This window comes from Microplitis mediator, chromosome 3 (genome assembly GCF_029852145.1).
Source record: "Microplitis mediator isolate UGA2020A chromosome 3, iyMicMedi2.1, whole genome shotgun sequence".
Classification (NCBI taxonomy): Eukaryota; Metazoa; Arthropoda; class Insecta; order Hymenoptera; family Braconidae; genus Microplitis; species Microplitis mediator.
In genome coordinates this window covers 177,852-193,007 of record NC_079971.1, presented here as the reverse complement: position 1 = coordinate 193,007, position 15,156 = coordinate 177,852, and the positions used below count along the sequence as shown (strand labels likewise).

Genomic DNA, 15,156 nt, shown 5'->3' with positions numbered 1-15,156 from the left:
ATACTACAATTCTAACAGGATGTAAAGAAAAAAAAAGAAAAAAAAAAAAAAAAAATTAAAAAATGTAGAATACGTATATAAAGACAAACGAGAGGAGAAAGAAATATGAAAGAAAAGAAAATTTATTATTATTATTATTATTATTATTAATATTAATATTGTATTAAAACTGTAATCAATCAGTGGTTGGCCAACTCACATTTATTTCTTATAAAGTAATAAAAAAATATGTACACCATAAATATGCTCACAAGTTTGTGTATATTATACATAACAACAACAATAACAAAACTATTATTAATATTATTATTATTATTATATATATAAAAATCTTCCTGGAATGGATTGTGTGTTACATGTAGAAGGCCATAAAGCAATATTAAAATAATGTGCATACATTTTAATTATTAAATCATGACTAATTATAATTATATCTACTTTTGTTTCTCATCAACGTCAGTAATTTTATTATTACGATAAACTGAATAGGTGAGAGCAGTGGCAAGAGTATTCCAAGCCAAGTATGGCACTATTAAACCACCGGCAAGTTTATTTACTTGGAAAAAAGTTATTCCCAAGACTACTGTTGATCCCCATAGTGCAGCAATCTCATAAAGAGCCTTTAATAATATTTTTATTATTTTTAACCATAAAAAAATTAAATAATTGTAATAAGTAATAAAAATTAAAAATGAAATTAACCAATTTAATGTTGTGTGCTCCAAAAAATATAGGTGTCCACAACCAGTTTAGTACTAAATTGACACCGTAAATAGACAGAGGAATAGCAGCCTTTTCAAATCCACCTCCGTCACGATACACCAGATATGAAGCATAACCTATTGAAGAGTATAGACTGGTCCATACTGGTGCAAACATCCAGTTTGGTGGTGTCCAAGTTGGTTTATTCAATGACTATATTTTAAATAGTTGAGATGTAGATTTAAAAAAAAAACATATGGAATTTAATGAAATGTTATATTATTTATACCTTATACCAAGGAGTGATGTTTCGTCGGGTGATAATTGCTCCAGCCCATCCACCTAGATTTGGAACAATTATTCCAATAGCTGTTGGCCAATTAATATGTACTGGCATTTTTTGTTAATATATTATTTAAATAATTATATGAAACAATTGGAATATTGATTATATAATTGATGATTGTTATCGAAAAAATTTATTACAGGAGATGATGAAATATTTATAGAATTTGTGCACTTGTGCTAACTGCTCACTGGTTACTGCCGATTAAATCTAAAATTCAGTACACCAGTAAATTCTATAACGTTGTAATAAATTTATACATATATTCCATATACTTGGTGATTGATATCAAATTAATACAAGTTATTTTCTAAAGACATGTACATGTGTCATTTTATGATAATAACACCCAGTATATGTCACGTATATATAATCAGCTGATCGACACACCTGTTTACTACTCGGTTGCGGTTCAGTTATTATCGTTATTATTATTGGCCAGTTAAACAACACTATAAATATTTTAATTATAATAATAATAAAGATTAAATCAAGCAGTATTACTATTTTTAATATTTTTAATACATTAACTATAATTAATAATAAAATTTAAAAAAAGTATTATAACCTGTGAAAAAATGGAGTAAATTATTGTATAATAACAGCGTTGAAAAAAACTTGATGACATGAAGATGTGAAAAAATAATTAGAGGAAGAAAATAAAATGTTGCACTCAAATTTAAATAATGAAAATAATAGTGAGGACAAGGGTGTTATACGTTGTATTTTTTTTTCTGAATTTCATCATATAGCTGGCCCCAAAATAACTTGTCAAGTTGATAATATTTAATTAATATACTTAATTATTAATATAATAAATGATAAAATAAATAATATTTAAATTTTTAGGTACCTGATAATCATGTATCCAAAGATTTATTTGATAATGTAAGCGTTTACATTATACCAAAAGCACAATTACAACGAAGTACTCTTACCGTGTATGTTGTGTTACTATTATTATAAAAACAATAGTTATGTATATATAATGATAGTATTTAATATTTTTAGGACACTACAAAATTGCAAAATTTTAGGATTTCCAGTAAAAATAGATGACAAAAAATATGCTCGAAATGCATTTTATTTTAATTTATGTTTTGTATGTAATGCTGATGCACGAACTGTTCACTATGAGCCGGTTGTTAAAAAATTGTCCGACTTTTTGGTACTAATTATTTAAACTCATTATAATAAAAGTTTATTTATTAAATATTAAAATAATAACAATAAGTATAAAAAATGATTTAGATGGCTTTGGAAGTGGAAAATAGTTTTCTGTCAAATGTTTCTGTTGATAAAAATCGATTAACTGAAATTCTCGGGCAAGTTATGAATGATTTAAATTGTCATAACATGTGTACATTGACAGAAGGTACAATGACAACTCATTTGAAAGTTGTTACACTGGCAGCGGAGCCAAAGCCCGTATTAGATCATCAGGTTCCTGTATTTCTGGTAAATCGTGAATCTTTTTGCTGTGACCAGTGGGATCTTACAACTCAACAAGTTTTGCCGTATATTGATGGTTTTAATCATGTTACTCGAATTGCTGCTGAAGCTGACGTTGAAAATAATCTTGTAAAAAGTTGTGTTCAAAATCTTGTTTATTATGGAGTAGTAACTCTTATTCCTATATTTCAATATTGTAATATTTATACAACTACTTCAAAGCTTGGAATTTTAGCCGAGGATAAAGAGTTGCAAGAAGAATGTATTCATTTTGTATCTAAATCTGGTAATTATTTATTTTTTTTATAGCTAAATAAATTGATTAATAAATGAATTAATAATTGTAGCAAGACAACCAGCTCATCTTCGTGATATCTACAGAATGTATGCAACAATGACTCATGGGACAACAATGAAAGATTTGTGTCAGCGATTAAATCCACAAAATTTAAGGATAAACGAGCGAAGATTAGTGCAATTTGGATTAATTCAAGGATTTATTCGAAGAGTTTACAAGTATCCAATTTACGTTAAAGGATCATTTGGAGACAATAATTTTTATGATAATTTTGAAAATAATAAAAATGATCCTGTTTATAAATATTTTACTGGTGCTTATAGTTTTGATGAAATTTGTTGCAATACTGGACAATCTGTTGCACAAATAGAAGATATAGTTGAAAGAGATCCCAATGTCGTTGTATTATTTAAATAATAAAAATGCAATAAACAACAAATTTTGTTATTATTTAATTTTCGAAATGATATTTTTAATATCGTTGATATATACTTCGGGTACTTTATTTTCTCTCATTTCTTGACATTTTCTTTCCATTGCTTCTCTAAGTCTTTTTGCTCTCATTTCAATTTCTGCACGATTAGCCATACCCTCCTGAAAAATTTTTCTTCTTGCCTCATTTTTATTTTTTTCTTTATCATTTACTTGTTTCAATATTTCATTACGATATCTTTGAGCTTGTAATTGTTGCTGTTTACGTTTTTCTTGTTCTTTTAGTAACGCTTCTTTTTGTTGAGCTATTATTTTATCAAATTCACGTTTGTCACGTTCTATTTCCATAGCTTGAACAATTTTACGAAACTTTATTTGATCTTGTCGTGCTTGATCAAATTGCCGTCGTGTCTTTAATTTATTAATAGCTTGTTCTTTTTCACGTTTTCGCCATTCACGTTCTACCTCTTCTTTAATACGAATTTCATTTAATTCTTCGATTTGAGATTTAAAATCGTGGGCTTGCATTGCTTGTTTCATTACACGAGTTCGTTCTTTATTTTTTTTTTCTTCAATGGCTTTTTGCGCTTGTGCTATTGCCTTATCGCGTTCAGCCTTCATTCGCTGATATTCTTTTATTCTTATATCTATAATTTGGTTCTCTTGACGTTCCATTTCTTTAAATTTAATAAGCCGTTCATTTTCGGCAGCCAATTCTTTTCTTATCAATGCACCTTGCTCTTTTCTTTTTTTTTCTTTTATTATTTCTTCATCCATCCAAGCAATATTACTTAAATTTATTAATTTACCCTCTTCTTGCTTACGTTCAAACTCAATAATTCGTTGCTCTTCATTTTCAATTATTTGATGTTTTAAAAGAGATGCAAATTCTCGTCTTTTACCAGCTATTTCTTCTTCTTTTTTTTTTTCCTCTTGTATTTTTAAACGTCTTTCATTTTCCATCATTTCATTCAATCGTTTCTCCTCTTTATTCAATTCTTTTTCAATTAATTTTTTTTCTGCAACCTATTGTTTTTTTTTTATTAAAAATTTATAAATCGTAAATAATGAAATATTATTTTATTGTAAATTACCTGAAGATCTCTAATAGCTCGACATTTGGTTTCTAATATCAGTTTATTGCACAATTGCATTTCCTCTTCTTGTTCCAGTTTTAAATTATTTGCCCGTTCAAGAAGATGCATAGTTCGCATCTTTGTTTCCGCTTCAAATTCATCAAGTTTATTTGTTTTTTTTTTTAATTTTTCTAAATCCATTTTTTGTATTTTCTGTTTACGAGCTATACTTTCAGCCAATAAATTTTCTTTCTTGATTTCATTTTTAAATAAATTTTCATGCTTTTCTTGCTCTGTTTTAAATCCCTCAATTGCACAGTTACGAAAATATTCATATTCAGATTTTGTTAAAACCTTTGATGTACGATCAATTGAATTTTTTTTCCAAGGAATCCGAAAAGTTGTTGCTAAATTCGTATGATGCTAGAAAAAAAAAATATGTATATATATTTTATTAATAAGGATAAAAAATAAATACTTACAATATTTTCATTGGGATTTGATTTTTTGATTGGCGCCGAAAATGATCTTTTATATTTTCCATTAGATTCTGGTAAAACATAACGCATGACTTCTGTACTCATTGTTCTAATTTATATTTATAAACTAAAAAATAATTTTTCTAATCGTACTATAATAAATAAATAAATAAAAATAGCGAGCGATTTAGTTTTTTGGTTATTATAACTAACATACAAAGTTCGCGGTGTTTTGTTTGTTCGATACAATAAATTGAGCGGCAAAAATACTACACAAGTAAGTACGACAGTTGGATATCGTAATATAGATATACTTAGATAACTATAAGAACAATAAGAAAAGCTGTTGCGGATCGATTTTGCTTTTTTCTGAGCTATCATTTAACAAAAAATTTATTCGTTGTAATATAATAAATATAATAAACAGAGTATCGCTGTTGTCGGACAAGGGGATAAAATATATATTCAATTATATGACCTCTATCTCTTAATTATTACTATTATTATTTATTTATTTATTATTTTTTTTTTTTTCGCGTTTATATTTTATCATTGTAGTTGAAGCTATTTTTCCTTATCTACAGTGTTCTATTTTGAAACGTTATATTTTTTTACACGTCAATTATTTTAACCATTGACGATAATAATATTGATGATGATTAGTATGATAATACTAACGTCGGTAAAGTAATAATTAATCATTACTTGAAGAATATATATATATATATATATATATCTAAATATATTTTTTATCGTCAAATAAAATATTTTGTAATAAGTAATTAGTGTACTAGATTGCTAAAGGAAATAATTATATTCATTTGAAAATCATATACGATTAAAATAACTGTGTATATTATTTGATATTAAAAAAAAAATTATAAAATAAAATACAGGTATATCCAAGGTTTAACCGGAATGATAACAGTAGTTGTAATAGTAGCAGCAGGGGTTGTTTGTGCACCCTCTCAAACGTTATGAATACCAGTTTATTCCCTTCTCACCTTTTTACGTGAAAAGAGAAAAAAACAAAAAACAAAAAAAAAAAAAAAAGTTATTTATATGTCCCCCTTTCAATCTAAAAATATATAATAAATTGTTAGTTATTATAAATCAATTTATTTGTAATTAAATAAAAGTAATTGTAATTATTTTTCGAATACGTATAAATATATAATTTTAATTCTCGGAAAATTACTATTGTTTATATGAATCGTAGGTCAGTTTCAGTTACCATAAAATTATACACCAGGTATAAAGGTAAGGAAGTATACAGGTGTGAATGTACCTGCATTTGATGATGATGATGATGATGATAATGATAATATATTGGCGAGTGTAGGAGATAGACAAAGATAATAGAGATTGATAGCTATCTATTAGTATATGTAATATCGATGCGCGCAAACTCAAGAGTGAGTTGTGCTGTGAGTTTGAACGACCACGTGGCCCTGCAAGATGTGAGGATGTGACCCGACACCCACAATATAGCGTAGAAGTAGAACCGAGCCAACCGTCGTTGGTACCGGCACGCTGCTGCTCTTTCATAATTTAATATTTTTTATATTTTATTTAATATTATATTCTATCTATAAATATATAAAATAATAAAATATAGTATTTTTACTATAACTAATAAAGTGTCGACATTCAGGTTTTTTAAACTCAATAACAAAAAAATAATCTATCATTCAGTACATAGTAATTAATGTTAAGTTGTAATAAAAATTGGAGTAAAATATTTATTATGGTATGTGTGAAATATACATATATATGAAAATGTATAAAAATATGAATATATATATATATATATACATGTGTGTTGATTTATATATTAGTGTTTAGCCGATGGGTTGTGGAGGCGGCGGCAACGTTATCACCCTCGATAGAGTCAGTCGTCATCGTCTTCGAGCGTTAAACACCGCGAGTACTTCCCATTGACATCGATACTACGTAATTGTTGTACAGGTTGTTGCCAGTTATTCGCATTTCAGCCAGTTGGTGTTTGTCATTCAACAGATACATTTGTTACCAACGTCGTCATTTACTTTAAAAGTAATTTTTTTTTTTATTTTATATTTTTTATTGTATATTTTTTTTTTTTTTTCTTTTTTATCATACTGGTTAGCTGGCTACACGTTATTGGTAAGTACATCGCACAATATTTCATACTTAATATGTTATTGTTATTGTTATGTTACTTTTCAATACTTGTTTCATTTTTTATGACATTAACTGTATATCTGGAATGTAATAGAAAAAATAAGACTATTAGTTATCGCTTAATTACTATTTAATTAATAGATATTTTGTAGATATATATCGATTATGTTAGTTTATTAATTGTGAAATTGTTTTTGATTTTAGGATAGAACGCGTTAGTTGTTTTTAAAATAATAATAATTATTGTTCAATAAGTATGTGTACACATAAGTAGTTTTTAATTTCACGGCCGTTAGTTTGTAATCTCATCTTATGATATACCTACTATGCTGAGATCATTCAAATATATAATGACCGTCGTCAAAGCATTCTTTGTTATGGCATCAAAGTCAGGAGATTTTTTGTATCGGTTGTATATATGTATGTTTTCATTTTTTTATTTTTTTATTTTATGTTTTGGTATTACGTACTATATATACATACATCTACCAACTACCTTAAAGCGTTGATAAAATAAATCTTGGAATTGAAACAAAAAATATTTTTGTATAAATTATAAACATTGTAATCATTCATTTTATTTATTTATTATTCACTATCAGACACAGAAATCATTTGAGGAAAAAAAAAAACAATTAAATATAAAAGATAGTTATTTTAAAACTTCCTAAAGAGCTTTTAGAATTGTTGGAAATAATTTTCTTTTTTATTATTCGATATATATGAGAAATATACAGCCAACTCAATAGCTTAATAATTTATTCATAGCCCCTGTATATATACTATATTAGAAATTGTAGTAGGTATCCGTGTGTATGTGTGTGTGGGTGTAAAGCAAACTTACAGAAGAAGAAATGGACAAAGAGAATCAAGTGTACAACTGGTATAGTAAAGCTACTCGCGTCACATAAATTATGAACAAGGGTGGCTTAGCTTATTTCTACGGGACCCCTTTGGTTATTGTACTATTCATTATATATAAAACAAAAGTTTTTATTTTTTTCTCTTGTTGATTGATATGTTGAGAAGAAATGACTGACAGACTATTCAAAGTCGCGTATAAACGTATCATAGTCCATCGACACCGGCTCTCTACTATTTTTCACTATTCTTATTATTTATTTTATTCACATATTGCGTTCGATATCTTCAACCGTCGGTGCTACAATAATATCCTATATATAGATTTATATACTCTTTTGAATAGTTGACGAACTCTACATAGTAGAGTCTCCATCATCAGTTTTGTCTCTAGTCTTTATTATTTCTCTATACGACTAAACGTTTTTTTCTTTTTCGTTTTCCATTGACTATAGTTATAATAATATAATTTATAATCTATAATAATTAAGTTAATTTAATTTTTCAGATTTATTTGTTAGATGTTGTATTGAATTAAAAGAATCGTCTATGGCACAATGATTGATTCGAGTAATGTTCAAGGATCAAGTGGACTTGCTACAGCTTTAAAAGATCGTCCAGCTTGTGTGATGCCTGTTCAACCAAATCGTTCATTACCGGTATTACCGGCACCTCATTCACCTTATCGAGCTATTGTATCCCGGAGGACATCTACAACTGCCAGTGATTCAGCATCCACTGAATTGACTGGACTGTCAAATAAACAATTATTAAAAAATGTCCAAGGTACTTTTACAAATACAAAATCAAATTCAACAACATCATTATCATCATCATTATTATCTTCATCGTCATCGTCGTCATCATCATCAACAACATCATCTTTATCACCACCACCGTCATCACCATCACCAGCACCTTTACTGTCGTCCTCATCATCATCTTCATTGTCAAAAACTAATTACGTCACACCCCAATTACTTCGGTGTACTTTAGATCTCACCAAGATCGATATCCCAAATTTAAAGAAAAATAATGAATTATTACGTAAACCTGTCATCAATATCATACAAGAATCACGGTCTCATGAGAAGAGTAATCAAAATATTTCAAGGCGTTTAGGAACAAAAAGAAAACCTGATGGTGACATTGAAAACAACAACAGCAACAACAACACTAATATCAATGGAATCAATTGTAAAGACACAATAAACAACTATAACTTTATTGATATTTCTAAAAGCCCTGAGAGATGTGACTCTATTGATGCTGATTCATCAATAAATGTTGATCCTTTGTCACTTTATTATACAAATGATTCTGATGCTCAAAAACGAGAATTAGGACCAATTAAAAAACGTCGAAAAAGAAAAGATAAAAAATTTCAAGATGAAGAAATGGGTAAACCTAAAATAGTCCCACCTTTGAGACTCAAGAAAATACAAAGTTTGCAGGCAAACGTTACTACAGCGTGTTATCAACCCAATAACGATGAAGAAGAACGAATTAAACAAATAATAGAGAGAGAACGTCAAGAGTGTATCCCTAAATTTAGATATTATCAACCGAAACCCCCAGAAGTCCCAATAATAATACCAGGTTTGTATTACATTTATTTATTATTAAAATTATTGATAATTATCACGCATAAAAAAGAAAAAAAAAAAAAAAAAAAACACGTACGTGTGTATTTTATTAATAAATTTATATTTATTGATTTTAGACACTAGGCCAATCAACAACACAGAAAACGCCAGTAAATATCGTATTGTCAGTGGACAAACTCCACCCTACGACGAGCGTATTGACTCATCAACTATGTCAAATAAGGATGCTCAAGAGTTGCGTTATCGTAAAAATAAACTTAAACTAAAACTACGAGAATTAAAAAAAAAAACTGTTGAATTGAGTCGAGCTATGTTAAAAACACTCTCACCACCTTCAACGCCTGTTAAGGTTACTATTGAATCTTATGCTCAACAAATTGAAAAATTGACAAATTTATTAAAAATGCTTCCTGAAATACCACAGGAGACTAGTGATTCTGAAGTAATCAATAATAATAATAATAATCATAACAATAATAATAATATTATTAAAAAAAAAAATAATAAAATAATAGCAAATGATTTACCAAATTTAAATGCTTCTCCACCCTGTTCAACGACTCACAAAGACATATCAGTGGTGTCTCAGTACACTTCACCATCACCAGAACCACCAAAATTATCACCAAAAATACCAATTAATTATGAAACAACAACAACAACAACAGCGACAACAACAAGTCCTTGTGACGAGAGAAATAGTCCACCTTTATTGCCAAGAGCAACTTCAACCAATGGAGATAATTTTGAAGACGATTGGGAAGAGAATCAACTGTATAATAAATTACTTGAACAAGTAAATAATAAATTAAAAGCATCTGAAGACAGTGAATTAAATATTTCATCGGTAAATTCATCAATTATCACCACAACTACTGGAAGTATTGTTACCGAGCAAATTGATATAGATGATAAACCAGAATATTTTGATTTATCAACAGATATAACTAAAAGTGAATTATATGATCCAGTAAATAATCAAGTTGATATAACTGAAGAATTAGATAATATAGAAATGGGCTGTGATGTTGACCAAGTATTGAAAATAGATCTGAGACATTCACCAAGTCCAGAAAATATGGTGATTGATACAACAAGTATACCAAAGTATGAAAATGATAATAATGATAATAATGACTGTGAATATTCATATGAAAATAATTTAAGGATAAATGAGTCTGATCAACTCAAAGCTAAACTAAAAGAATCTAACAATAGTCATCAAATTATTAAAGTAGTTGATAATTTAACTTCAGTCAGTCCTATTGTTAGTAATAATAATAATGCTAGTAATTCTGCTACTGCTGCGGCTGCGGCTGCAGCTGCTGCTATTGCCGCTGCTGCATCAGCATCGCCTGCCATAACTTCTTCATGTGATATATTGAATAATGAATCAGTGAGTAAAAGTAAAACCAATAAAATAAAAGACAATCGACAAGTATCCGAGTCATCAAAGAATAATCCAATAATTAATGAACAACAATTTCCATCACTTGGAAACTGGCTCGCTAAAATATCAACAAAACTTCCAAACCTTGAATTATTATCAACGCGCTCGATTAATGATACCAATAATATTCGTCCAGATTCAGCAATTACAATTACTAATGAGTTATCACCGCCATTTTATCAATACTATCATCATCATCGTCAACAGCAACTGCTGCAGCAGCCGCAACTTGAAATAATTAATCAACAACAACAAAAAGTATCAAATAAAACAAATACTATCAGTTCTTCAAAAAATAAAAATACCTTGAGAGAGATACATAATAAAATATCTACAGAGACACAATTAAAAAATCAACAACAATGGGAACCAACAGAACAACAGAGACAATCACAAGCTCAATTACTTGAAAACAATTCAAACAATAATAATATAAATACATCATTTTTAGAAGCCCAATTACAACAAAAGCCTCAGCAACAAATAGACCCACAAATTTATCCGTCTGTTCCAATGAATAGGCTTTTTGCTCGCAATTATCCAGTAAGTTATATAAATAATATTTATTATTATTATTATTATTATTATTAGAAGTTTATTTAAAAATTTTTTTCCTATTTTTAGCTGGATCCTTACAGATTGCCTCTTCTTCGGCCTCAAAATAGCCAATTACCCGATCCAATATCAACGAACTCAATGCAATATCATCATGCTAATGCATCGGCTCTTTTAAATCCTATACCAATGCCACAAAACGCATCACTCTCTTACTGGCATCAACCGATCGCTAAAGCTCATACAGAATCTAAACGAGGATTTACTGATATTCCAATTAATTATGATCCACTTTCACTTGCCAAAAGATCCACTTACTCTCAATTTCATTCGCTATTACCTCCAGTACCAATTAACCTTATAAATCCCCCCCAATATCAAATTCAACAACAACAACAACAACAACAACAACAGCAGCAACAACAACAACAACAACAACAACAACAACAACAACAGCAACAACAACAACAACAACAACAACAACAACAACGTCAACAGCAATTACATTCGTCACAATATGAAAGACTGTGGGATAAACCTGGACTCTGTTTACGAGCTCCTGATTCAACAATACAACCAATAAACTACCCGTCATGGCAAACTGCATTATTTTCACCAGAAAGTTTATTACCTGGAAGAAGTTATGGATTAAATAGCAGTTGGACTTCGGATCCTCGTAATCTTTTGTCAACAATCACACCAGCAATGCAAAATTTTTCGTCACCTTATCAACCAATTGGCATTTCAAGAATAAGAAATGTTAAAGAACGCGTTGACCAAGTACGAAACTGTGAAACTCCCCATTTAGGTAAAGTTAATTACAATCCGAATACTGCAAAAACACTCGAGTGCTCTAATTGTGGATCTCGTGGCCCTGTGTATAAATGTTTAGGATGTGAAATTGCATTTTATTGCAATGAATCTTGTCAAGCGCGACACTGGAATCACCATGTTACCATTTGTCCTAAAAAAATGCCTAAACTAAAAAAAGTTGTGCCTTAAACATTATTATAATTATTATTATTATTATTATTATTACTACAATTGTGCCTTATTATTCCTATACATATTTATTATTCGTGATAAATAAGTTTTTTTTTATGTGATTTGCTATTTAATTATTATTATATTTATTAATAAATGATAGTGTTTATACCTGCAATAATAATAATGATACTTATAATAATGTATAGAAATAATAATAATATTAATTTAAAAATAATACGCTTAATTGAACGAAAGTTCTTTTATTTGCTGTGACAGTTAAAAAAATTTTAAAAATAATAAATTTATAATTTTATCTTTCTTTTTTCTTTTATATATACATATAGTTTTCTTGTTAATTTACTTGTGATGAATTTGTATAAGAGTGAATAAAGATAAAAAATATTTTTACCAATAAAATGATTATCTATCTCTAATATATTACTGTATATTTAAGAGCAGTGACAAGAATTGAGCTCTTGGGAAATGCCGTTTTTCCGTGAAACTTGGTATCTGTTATCTATCTCTAATTTGTCTTAGCATATAAACTAATTTAGGATCAAGATTATCGGCATTGTTCAGTCTTTTTTCTAGCGCATCAAAATCAGCCATCTCCAACCATGCAGGTGGATCTAATTCTCTTGGAGGTAATGGAGATAAAAGTCTTTCATATGCTGCACAAATACCACACCATCTTCTAAAACTCATTGGTTCAGTTATATCATCAAATATATCTTTTAATTTTATTATTTTTTCATCTGTCAAACAATTACCCATCACTTCGCGAAGAGCTTGGAAAAAATCATTTGGTGAAATACATCTAACTCCATCTAAACTGTCCTCGTAATATTTATTAAATATTCTACTGAAAATAACTTTTCTTCCGGATGTTATCGATACATATTTTTCTATATAGTCTAATGGTTTGATAAATGATAAACTACCGCTGTTAACAAGTTCAAACCTTGCGCTTTGTCGAGAAAAAACACGTGGCGCATTGCAAGCCAATGGCTGGAGATGTACTTGACGAGATGAAGATTTTATATTTGAATTTATTTCTTTTTTTACACGTAAAGCTTCTTCCAAAGCAATTCTTCTCTATAAAATAATACAAATACTCAAATGAATTATTATTCAATAAATATAATGATAATAATATTAATTATTTAAAAACCTTTAAAGAAAATTCAGCTTCAACAGTTTCTCTGTCTAGCTCTCTGGCAAGATGCTTAAGAATATCAGAACTAATGAAACTCCGGCATTCCGGTTGTAATGGTAGAGTTGAAAAAATTTTTTCATCGATATTTTCAAGTTCTCCAACATTACCATGCTGAGTTACTGAACTTTTTCGTCGGCAACTATCGGCTACTTGTGAAACTTGAGTTTCAGTAGGCTCCAATGGATCTCTAACTTCATTTTGCTGGCCATATGCTGAACCACGTCGACATCTACGTTTTTTTAAACGTTTTCCACGTCGTCTAATTGGTATTTCATTATCACTATTACTTATTTCATCTTCCTCTTGATTTCTCGATGAATCTATGACATGCTGGATCTATGACAAAACAAGGAAAAATTGTCAATATCATTATCATCAATAGAAAAAACATAGAGGTCCTCTCTTGATGGATATAAATGGACAGTCTCATCCTCATCCATTTTCATATGGAGTCGAAAAATAAATTTTTCTATGGATTTTTTCTACTAACGGACATCCCTATCGGAGTGAGCCCCAACAAAACAAAAAGTTACGGGCCACATGTTATAGAAATACATAGACAGTATTATCCTATTACCTGGTCATCACTTGTCTGAACTGGTAGCAATGCTGATCGAGATTGATGACGATGTTGAATGGAGGACTTAAAATATTCATTAGCTCGCTTTGGACTTGGTGGTAGCTCGAGTGTAAGAGCATGCCAACTTAATGTTTCATCCTGTTCCTGCGATGCTGTTCTGAGATCTAAAATTAATGTAGTACGTTCACGGGGATTACAGGGAACAAGATTTAGATCCGATTGAGTTTGATGTGCAGTTAGAGGTCCGCTGGCCAAAGTTGGTGTTGGTGTAAGTGGTCTTGAATCTGTCTCGGTATATTTCCGAAATAATTCTTCAGGAACAGTTGTTGTAGTTGTTGTTGTTATTGTTGTGTGAACATTTATACCATCATTAATTTCTCCAGTATCTATAATACCACCAGCAATTAGAGTTGCTCGAATCATTTCCATTTCGGCTGGTAACAGCAAGGCTTTTCCTTCCATCGCCCATGATTCTTTAGCACGTCTAATAAATTCTTTGGCTTCACAGTCAGCTGGATGATTGCACAATACTGAACATCCGTACGGGAAAGGATTAAAGAGTCCAGCAAACGGACGTATTGTAAATGGAGCAGGCCTCGATATACTCAACAATTCCAACTTCTGTAAAATTGTAAAAAAAACTAAATATTTATAAACTATTTTTATTTATTCTTATAGTTGACTACCTTTGATTTTGTTTTATAAATTGGAGTGACACGAGCTGCTATAAGTCCAGTGTTACTTGATACACCTGACATAATTTTTTTTTTTTTTTTTCCACTTTCTATTAAATGGTTACTAAGTTTATATTTTTATATTTATTCGGTCACCATTTGTTGTATCAACTACTGAAATTCCTATACTTGTTACATGTATACATATAGATAACAAGGAAAGAGGGTTTCCACGTAGTGATGGATCGATTAAATTCAAATTAAAAATATATATGTAT

General features: G+C 29.3%; 5 protein-coding genes across 13 annotated transcripts; 2 read left to right on the top strand and 3 right to left on the bottom strand.

The window, feature by feature from the left end:
• Nucleotides 1–183: 183 nt before the first annotated feature.
• On the bottom strand, nucleotides 184–1,258 carry LOC130664872 (translocator protein). The gene is made up of 3 exons (XM_057465042.1): nucleotides 992–1,258; nucleotides 703–915; nucleotides 184–620 (listed from the first exon to the last, which is right to left on the bottom strand). The coding sequence occupies exons 1-3, from the start codon at nucleotides 1,097–1,099 to the stop codon at nucleotides 435–437; spliced, it is 507 nt and encodes a 168-aa protein (XP_057321025.1). The 5' UTR covers nucleotides 1,100–1,258; the 3' UTR covers nucleotides 184–434.
• Nucleotides 1,259–1,367: 109 nt separating this feature from the next.
• On the top strand, nucleotides 1,368–3,243 carry LOC130664866 (GATOR complex protein NPRL2). 2 transcript variants are annotated; one of them, XM_057465031.1, is made up of 5 exons: nucleotides 1,368–1,746; nucleotides 1,898–1,989; nucleotides 2,060–2,216; nucleotides 2,300–2,786; nucleotides 2,848–3,243. In XM_057465031.1, exons 1-5 carry the CDS (start codon nucleotides 1,735–1,737, stop codon nucleotides 3,213–3,215), a joined length of 1,116 nt encoding a protein of 371 aa, XP_057321014.1. In that variant the 5' UTR covers nucleotides 1,368–1,734; the 3' UTR covers nucleotides 3,216–3,243. The 2 variants fall into 2 exon arrangements, with proteins under 2 accessions (XP_057321014.1, XP_057321013.1); XM_057465030.1 differs by having other exon boundaries at nucleotides 1,368–1,823.
• LOC130664864 (cilia- and flagella-associated protein 45-like) lies at nucleotides 3,213–5,310 on the bottom strand. 2 transcript variants are annotated; one of them, XM_057465026.1, is made up of 4 exons: nucleotides 5,104–5,310; nucleotides 4,789–4,912; nucleotides 4,325–4,729; nucleotides 3,213–4,256 (listed from the first exon to the last, which is right to left on the bottom strand). In XM_057465026.1, exons 2-4 carry the CDS (start codon nucleotides 4,888–4,890, stop codon nucleotides 3,246–3,248), a joined length of 1,518 nt encoding a protein of 505 aa, XP_057321009.1. In that variant the 5' UTR covers nucleotides 4,891–4,912; nucleotides 5,104–5,310; the 3' UTR covers nucleotides 3,213–3,245. The 2 variants fall into 2 exon arrangements, with proteins under 2 accessions (XP_057321009.1, XP_057321008.1); XM_057465025.1 differs by lacking the exon at nucleotides 5,104–5,310 and having other exon boundaries at nucleotides 4,789–5,054.
• Nucleotides 5,311–6,304: 994 nt separating this feature from the next.
• On the top strand, nucleotides 6,305–12,681 carry LOC130664856 (homeobox protein 5-like). Of its 5 annotated transcripts, none has more exons than XM_057464999.1 (6): nucleotides 6,305–6,535; nucleotides 6,624–6,840; nucleotides 8,318–8,595; nucleotides 8,806–9,408; nucleotides 9,533–11,409; nucleotides 11,491–12,681. In XM_057464999.1, the coding sequence occupies exons 3-6, from the start codon at nucleotides 8,367–8,369 to the stop codon at nucleotides 12,421–12,423; spliced, it is 3,642 nt and encodes a 1,213-aa protein (XP_057320982.1). In that variant the 5' UTR covers nucleotides 6,305–6,535; nucleotides 6,624–6,840; nucleotides 8,318–8,366; the 3' UTR covers nucleotides 12,424–12,681. The 5 variants fall into 5 exon arrangements, with proteins under 5 accessions (XP_057320982.1, XP_057320985.1, XP_057320981.1 ...); XM_057465002.1 differs by having other exon boundaries at nucleotides 6,624–6,930; nucleotides 8,932–9,408; XM_057464998.1 differs by having other exon boundaries at nucleotides 6,624–6,930.
• LOC130664863 (uncharacterized) lies at nucleotides 12,639–15,155 on the bottom strand. 3 transcript variants are annotated; one of them, XM_057465022.1, is made up of 5 exons: nucleotides 14,891–15,155; nucleotides 14,202–14,825; nucleotides 13,580–13,960; nucleotides 13,179–13,503; nucleotides 12,639–13,099 (listed from the first exon to the last, which is right to left on the bottom strand). In XM_057465022.1, exons 1-5 carry the CDS (start codon nucleotides 14,960–14,962, stop codon nucleotides 13,038–13,040), a joined length of 1,464 nt encoding a protein of 487 aa, XP_057321005.1. In that variant the 5' UTR covers nucleotides 14,963–15,155; the 3' UTR covers nucleotides 12,639–13,037. The 3 variants fall into 3 exon arrangements, with proteins under 3 accessions (XP_057321005.1, XP_057321004.1, XP_057321003.1); XM_057465021.1 differs by having other exon boundaries at nucleotides 12,640–13,102; XM_057465020.1 differs by having other exon boundaries at nucleotides 12,643–13,503; nucleotides 14,891–15,107.
• Nucleotide 15,156: the final 1 nt, after the last annotated feature.

Bases quoted from the DNA above. Each gene is read 5' to 3' on its own strand.
- LOC130664872 (XM_057465042.1), bottom strand. From the start codon at position 1,099: ATGCCAGTACATATTAATTGGCCAACAGCTATTGGAATAATTGTTCCA. The intron at 916-991 runs GTATAAATAATA...TTTAAAATATAG, and splicing joins ACATCACTCCTTGGTATAAG to TCATTGAATAAACCAACTTG. The intron at 621-702 runs GTTAATTTCATT...ATATTATTAAAG, and splicing joins GAGCACACAACATTAAATTG to GCTCTTTATGAGATTGCTGC.
- LOC130664866 (XM_057465030.1), top strand. From the start codon at position 1,713: ATGTTGCACTCAAATTTAAATAATGAAAATAATAGTGAGGACAAGGGT. The intron at 1,990-2,059 runs GTATGTTGTGTT...TAATATTTTTAG, and splicing joins CAACGAAGTACTCTTACCGT to GACACTACAAAATTGCAAAA. The intron at 2,217-2,299 runs GTACTAATTATT...AAAATGATTTAG, and splicing joins AAAAATTGTCCGACTTTTTG to ATGGCTTTGGAAGTGGAAAA.
- LOC130664864 (XM_057465026.1), bottom strand. From the start codon at position 4,890: ATGAGTACAGAAGTCATGCGTTATGTTTTACCAGAATCTAATGGAAAA. The intron at 4,730-4,788 runs GTAAGTATTTAT...TTTTTTTTCTAG, and splicing joins CAAATCCCAATGAAAATATT to CATCATACGAATTTAGCAAC. The intron at 4,257-4,324 runs GTAATTTACAAT...AAAAAACAATAG, and splicing joins GAGCTATTAGAGATCTTCAG to GTTGCAGAAAAAAAATTAAT.
- LOC130664856 (XM_057464999.1), top strand. From the start codon at position 8,367: ATGATTGATTCGAGTAATGTTCAAGGATCAAGTGGACTTGCTACAGCT. The intron at 8,596-8,805 runs GTACTTTTACAA...GGTGTACTTTAG, and splicing joins ATTATTAAAAAATGTCCAAG to ATCTCACCAAGATCGATATC. The intron at 9,409-9,532 runs GTTTGTATTACA...TATTGATTTTAG, and splicing joins AGTCCCAATAATAATACCAG to ACACTAGGCCAATCAACAAC.
- LOC130664863 (XM_057465020.1), bottom strand. From the start codon at position 14,962: ATGTCAGGTGTATCAAGTAACACTGGACTTATAGCAGCTCGTGTCACT. The intron at 14,826-14,890 runs GTAGTCAACTAT...ACAATTTTACAG, and splicing joins TTTATAAAACAAAATCAAAG to AAGTTGGAATTGTTGAGTAT. The intron at 13,961-14,201 runs GTAATAGGATAA...GTTTTGTCATAG, and splicing joins TTCAGACAAGTGATGACCAG to ATCCAGCATGTCATAGATTC.